This window comes from Ursus maritimus, unplaced genomic scaffold (assembly GCF_017311325.1).
Source record: "Ursus maritimus isolate PB19 unplaced genomic scaffold, ASM1731132v1 scaffold_10, whole genome shotgun sequence".
NCBI classification, from domain to species: Eukaryota; Metazoa; Chordata; class Mammalia; order Carnivora; family Ursidae; genus Ursus; species Ursus maritimus.
In genome coordinates, this window is record NW_024423344.1 from 738,489 (window position 1) to 745,472 (window position 6,984).

A 6,984-nucleotide genomic window follows, 5' to 3' on the forward strand; every position below is an offset into this window, starting at 1 on the left:
AGGTACCAACGCCCCCTTCCTACTCTCTTCCTGTCCACCATCAATACCCTCAGAGACCAGGACCCAGAGCAGAAGTCTTTGGCTACCATCACTGCAGCATCTAGCCCATGGACTCCTTCTGGGAGCAGGGACTGACTATGATATCCACCTTTGTCCTCCTTGCTACCTTATCAGACTGTTCCTTTTAAGCTTACCCACCCCTGAGTCCATGGTCACCTCCATCAGGGGTCTGACCAGTTTCCTCCAAGTCTCATACCCTTCCCCTCCTGTCTTTCGCCAGAATTGTGCTCCAGTCTACGATGACGCCCTCTCTCTCCAGACTTCCCAGACCCTTCCCACCACACCTCGCCCACATGGCGAAGTCCTCAGGTACTCAGCTCCATCTCTTCATTCTTCCCTTTCCAATTTCTCATGCTCAGAGGCTAACCCTTTCCTCGCCCTTGAAAACACCAGCCCTTCCTTGCTGTCGTTTACCAAATATTCACTGGCTGTTTGAACTGAGTCGGGGAACCTGCCCCAAGATGACACTTTGATCCCAGAGATCTCATTGCCTAGGCCTGGCTAGCCCCTATGTTAGCGCTTTCTTTGCTTCCCTAGCCATTAATTTAGCAAATAGTTCTTGAAGCCACCCACTTGTCAGGCCTCATGTCAGGTGCTGGGGACAGAGTCAACCTTCCTTTGCAGCAGATTTCACCCCCTCGTCCTTGAGACTAGCTCTCCATTTTGAGGCTATCCCTCCCTCCCCTTTAAACACCACTTCCTCATTCTTACATTCAGACATGTACACAGAAATGACCACCCCTCAGTATCAATACCCCGCCCCATTCACCTGCCAGGCTGTCTCCTTCCCTTCACCCACCTAAGTTGCCAGGCGCTCGAAACACAGAACCGAGATCCCCTCATCTAGAGACCCCTCCCCCTCTCCTCTGAGACCTATCCGCCCGCTCTCTCCGACCTGCTAGCAGCCTTGGGCGGAAAGGAAGCCAGCGGTTTGCGAGCTAGGCGCGCTCCCCACCCCCTCCCTCCCTTGGCTCAGTCGCTTCACTTCCTCCCCGCCCTCCCCACCCGCAGAAGCATCTCGGTGCCCGGGCCCCGGGCCCTCGCCATGGCCGACACGTACGCGGTGGTGCAGAAGCGCGGGGCGCCCGCGGGCACCGGGGCGGGGGCGCGGGGGCGCGGCGCGGAGGAGGAGCCGCTCTACAGCCAGGTGACGCCGCGCTCTCGGCGGCCGCAGGCGCACGCGGAGGACGCGCGTGGGTTGCTGCCCGGCGGCGGTGAGTCCGGGCAGGCCGGGGCGCGAGGCGGGAGGGCCGGCAGCCACCTGCGCCTTGTTCAGACCCAGTCTTGCTGGCGGCCTCGAGGACCCCCACCCCTCAGTTCGGCCCGGTCAGGGCCTAAGCTGACGTACGTGCCTTGCTGGCCACGCCTCTGGGACTGTTGCCCAGCTCCGCTCACGGCCGGAAGTGTGCCAGGCCCAGCCTTGGGCTCAAGGCCGGTCCGTTTCTCTGGCGATGCTCGCTAGTCCAGGCGGACGGGTCCCTTTCCGCTTCTCCCCCTCCTGCTGCCCTCACCGCCCTGGCCCCCAGCCTGCCAGCTCAGGCCCCGGGCGCATGGAGGATGCGGTACTGCCCCGATGGGTTCCGGAGCTCCGTGGGGCCGCCTGAGTCGAGAATCCGTAATTGGTTTGTGCCCTCACAGTTGCTGCTGACCAAAGTCCTGCTGGGCCTGACGCCTATGAGGACGTGATGGATGGAGCTCAGAGTGTTGGGCTAGGTAAGTCAAAGCATGGATTGCTGTGCCTCCGCAGCTTTGACTGAACCCCAGGATTTGGGGGTTTAGGGATGGTGGCATGGGGCTCACACTCTCCGAGCCCTGGGGGTGTGGCTGCAGTAAACCACCAGGGGCTGGAGGCTTGAGGATGACCTTCCACACATCTCCACGCCTCAGCTTCTCCATGAAACCCATGGTGCCATTCTTCCAGGCTTCAACCTGCGCATTGGAAGGCCTAAAGGGCCCCGGGACCCCCCTGCTGAGTGGACCCAGGTGTGAGTGCTGCACCCTGCCTGCCTGTTGCCCCACATGGGCATCTGGACTGCTGACGGCCATTCTCTGCTATGTGAAGTGTTGGGAATGGGAATGCTGGTCCTGGATCAAAATAAAAGTTTCTCAGGGTGGAAATGTAGGGCCTTTGCCCCAGTAATTATAATATTCAAGGCTTGAGGCGGGGGAGGTAGTTGGGAGATAATGGCTGGTGACACTGCAGTGAACGGATTCAAGAATAAACATCAGGAATGGGCCCAACCCCAGGGGACTAGGCAGGTCCTCCCAGGCGTGAAGAAGAGCATGGACAGATGGGCTTCTGGAGACTGCTCCCATCACCACATAATGGACTAGTTCATCTCAATATCTGAGCCTCCCTCACTCAGACGCTCAGCTGGACATAGAAATGAGGTGGGCCCTGAAAAAGACTGATAGACACTCTCCCACCCCCAACCACCATACAGACAGATCCAAGCCAGGTATAACAACCCAGCAGACTGATTTCAAACAGGTAAAAAGATCCCCACTTGGTACAGAGACAGATGGGCCCCCAACCAGGACAAGTAGATAGCCATATACCTAGACAGCCAGACCTTCAGAGGGACAGTCCACAGCTGGATGGATGGACCTCCAGTCAGAGAGAGAAATCAACTAACAGCCTGACAGACCACCCCCAGCAAGAGAGACCATCAAAAAGACCCCTGTCCCAGCTAGGCAGCCCACCAGACACCAGCCAGATGGACCCCTAGGTGGACAGACTCCCAGACAGACAAACAAATCCCTAGCTGAGCAGACACAGACATCTCAGCTAGACAGATCCACCCCCAAGTGGACGGACAGACTGACAGACCTAGTCATACTCCTAACTAGCCAGATGGACTCCCAGCCAGACAGAAAGACCCTTGATTGTACAGACAGCCTCCCAACAAGGCAGATAGGTGGACTTCTAGACAGGTGGATAGTCCCCACCAACTCACCAATTCCGAAGACCCACATTTTAGCAGACAAATTGATGCGCCACCTGCAGTAGACAAACCCTCAGGTAGGTAAGCATCCTAAGCCAGACATACGCCCATTGTCCAAATCATTTACCAGCTTGGCATACCTTGCAAATCAGATCCTTCGGACAGGCTAGATCCCTGCTAGCTAGATCGACCCCCCCCCATCTCTCAGGGTCTCATTGGGGGATGAACCCCTAGTCACACATGACAGATAACCCCAGCCAGACAGGCACTATGCTCAGACACAAATGAACCCCAAGCCAACTGGCCAACTAGATCCCTAGCTGGACAGAACGAACTCAAACCAGATGAACAGGTGGACCCCCATCTGGAGAGATGAATGAATGGACCTCCAACAAGTCAGACCTATTTATATAGATCCCCAACCAGATAGACCTGAGTCAGGCAGGAGGACCCACAACCAGACTAACTATGAGCAGTTCACATAGCCCCCTGGCCAAACAAACCCTCAGTCCTTGAGCTGACAGCAGACACACACAGATGGCTGGTTTGGCAGACAAATCTGCAGCTGCTAAGACAGACATCTAGCCTCGCAAACAGATGGACTGACCCCAGACCGACAGATCAGTCTGTAGCCAGACAGGCTGATAAATCTGCGAGTAGATAGCTGGAAAAGTGAACTCCAAACAGACTGAATGCCAGCTTGGTAAGACCCTCAGAAAGACCTTTGGCTAGACAGATATGCAGACCCCAGCCAGAAGGACTGCAGCCAAGAGGGCAGTCTCCAGAAGGACAGATCCCCAACTAGACACTCCATGAGCCAGAGAGCTCTCCAGCTGGACAGGTAGAAAAATGGGTCACCCAGCCAGAAATCAAACAGTCCTCCATCAAGATGGATCTTCAAACCAGAGAAGTGGACAATAAGACAAGAGTAAATCTACACCTGATGCTCCAAAACCCTGATCCTGCTCTGTGAGCCTCTCTCCTGACAACGTCTAGTGCATTCCGGTGGGTTCCCATCCACCCCTTCCTAACACAGAAAGCTGTCCTGTGTCTGTGATGAGCATGGACCACTGAGGCCTTCACCTGCCACCTGCCCAGTCAGAGCCACATCCCTCATACAGTTACTGTGAGAATTCAGTGAAAGAGAGAATACAAAGATTTAGTTCAGAAGCTTATGCTTGATAAATGTTAGACCATAATCAGGTCTTGGCTCCTGAATTCAATATAGGTTCTGAGACAAGTCATTTGCTCTTTGAGTGTTGGTAAAAGGAAGGTGAAACGTGCCTTCCTTGACCACAACAGTGCTTGCTGGCATTGGACTTAATTTGTCAAGTGCTATAAGGTCTCTGCACAAGAAGCAATTCAACTAGCTGAAACCTGGAATTTCAGAGAAACCTAGGGATTCTCCATCTTAATGGGGAACAGGAGGCCAGCATCACCTGGAGTCCAAACTCTTAGGCAAAAGGTAAAGCTGACCTTGGTGGAAAGAGGCAGGAAGGAGGACCCAAGGCTGCTGATAACAGAGGAGAGTTGAAGTGTCATTTAGAGTGTAAACTGATCTCATAGCCAGAAATATTAAGTTCATTTGGCTCCAGAGACCAGAAGGGGAAAAGCAGTAGTAATTTGGAGGAGAGGCAGCCTGTGGCAGAAAGAAGAAGCATTTCCTTCCTCAGGGGAGGGAAACCAATGTCAATTAGAGCATTGGTCTCTGGGGTCCGTCCTGAAGCCAGCACCCACTCAGCCCAATTTCCTACCAGAAACCATAACTGGGGGGTACAGTAGACCCATTTAGATAAGATTTTTTAACAATTAGGTCTGAGGCTGAACTGTTTGCAATTCTTAGCCGCCCATTCCAGACTGAAGGGTTGTTCTGCTGAAAATGAGAACAGCACCCTTGTGACTATCTGAGCAGGTAGAGGCCCAGCAACATAGAAAAACCTATAGGCTTGCAGGGTAGAGCATTCAGGATAATGTGGGGCTGGGTTCTTTACGTGTTTTATCTCATTTAATCTTTATTTGTAAGTATTGCTACTGAGCCCATTTTCTAGATGCAAAGGAGAGTCAGAGAAGGTAGTTGTTAGTTTGAGACTCACTCAGGTTTAGGTCTCAGTGTTTAGTGTTACAGAAATATATGGCTCTGAGCAAAAGTAGCCCTAAATCATTAAATGAATAGAAATAGCTAGCACTGACTAGGTCCTTGGTATGCACATGGACTGAACGATTAATCTTCAGAGCAACCCACACATAGAGGTAGGTTTGTTATCCCCACTTTACAGAAGCTAGGAATAACTGCAATGAATACAGTATCATTTAATATTTCTTTAAGTAGGCCTGTATCATAGTGGTTAATAGCTTGGACTCAGTCACTTACTAGTGGTGCGATCTTCAGCAAGTTTTCGGTTTCTCTCTGGCTCAGTTTCCTAGTCTATAAATTGAGGACAATAAAGTTATTTTTATCATAGGGCCACCACATGAATGATTGTTCAGAGCTAGAGTGAACCTGGATTTTTACAACACACATAGAAAAGATTTCTTATTTTTTCAGGGATTATTTCCAGAATGAAATAATTTACATAGTTCTAGTCATGGTTAACAGTTGCATTTTAAGTCAGTGGGCAGAAAAATGGTTTATTCAACATCTGATATTGAGATAATTAAGTAGTCATTTAGGAAAAAAGAAGTTTGAGCCATACATCATACTGTACATCAGGACAAATCCTAAATGTATCAGAGATCTAAATATAAAATAATAAACCATAGAAACATTAGAAGAAATTATGGGAAATTTTCTTTATATTCAGTGCTTGCTAAATATGGAAAGACATCAGAAGCCCCCCCCAAATAGATATATTTTAATGCACAAAAATATTTCAACCTCACAAAAATCACCATAAGCACAGTCAGAAAATTAATGACAAACTTGAAAAAAATTTACAACTGACATCAAACAAAAGGCTAATTTTCTGAGATATAAAAAGCTCTTAAGAATAAGTAAAGGCCAAAAGTCGAAATAAAAATGTGCAAAGATGCTCTATCTTACGTGTAATAAAAACCATGAAAATCAGAATTTTATACTGAGATAGCTGATTCCACATAATTATGTTAGCAAAGATCAAAAAGTTTAATAATGCAGTGTGTTGTCTAAGATATAAGGAAACGTTCTCGTATAGAGCCAGTGGGTGTTTAAATGCATACAACCTCTATGGAAAGCACTTTAACAACATCTGTTTAAAAATGCTCATACTCTTTGAGGCAGAAATGTCATTTGTAGGCATTTATCTTCTGTGGGTACTCACAGAACTCCAAAATGACTGTTACACGAGTTATTTACTGTCACACTGTCTGTAGTAGCAGAAGACTGGAAATAAATGTTCTTAGTGGGGTCCTGGTTAAACAAATGCTATGATGGAGTACTACGCAGTGTGAAAAAGCAGAATGAGACAACCTCTGTGCACTGGTGTGAACGAATTTCCAAATCACATTGTAAAATGAAAAAATATATTAACTTACGTTATAAAAAGAAGATATTTTATATGAACATATATACATATGTTTTTCCTTATATACACTTAAAGAGTATTTGAAACAAGCACAAGAAGAGGATTGAATGTCTGAGGGCCCTATGCTGCAGCCCCATGCACCATGCTTCAGCCTCCCTGCCTTCCTTTTACCTCGTCTCAAACCGTCCATGCTCAGGCATTTGTGTTGGTTGTCCTGTCTCCCCAGAGCATCGAGTGACCGTCTCTTACTCTTGTGCACACTGAGACCCCTGCCACTACTTCTAGGGTCCCCTGGGGATCCACATCCAGCACTGTCCTACCCATATATAAAGATATCAGGACTTTTACCCACAAAGAGTAGCTAGTGTTCATTATGCTTCTTATGTGGTGGGTACTATTCAAAGTATGTTAAATGTATTCTTTCATTTAATACTCCCAAAGAGATCAAGTACTATTTTTACCCCTATTTCATACATATA

At 48.9% G+C, this 6,984-nt stretch overlaps 1 protein-coding gene across 6 annotated transcripts in view; it reads left to right on the plus strand.

Moving 5' to 3' along the window:
• Positions 1-2,182, plus strand: part of PTPN18 (protein tyrosine phosphatase non-receptor type 18) — a 15,620-nt gene extending 13,438 nt beyond the window's left edge. For 4 of the 6 annotated variants that reach the window (XM_040621093.1, XM_040621089.1, XM_040621095.1 and 1 more), the window contains 2 exons: positions 1,699-1,773; positions 1,982-2,182. In XM_040621093.1, the coding sequence (XP_040477027.1) occupies positions 1,699-1,773; positions 1,982-2,049 (143 nt within the window). In that variant the 3' untranslated portion in view covers positions 2,050-2,182. Of the gene's footprint in view, positions 1-2; positions 251-1,135; positions 1,275-1,698; positions 1,774-1,981 lie in introns of those variants that run through there. The other 2 variants (XM_040621102.1, XM_040621099.1) reach the window with 2 other exon arrangements.
• The last annotated feature ends 4,802 nt before the right edge of the window (positions 2,183-6,984 follow it).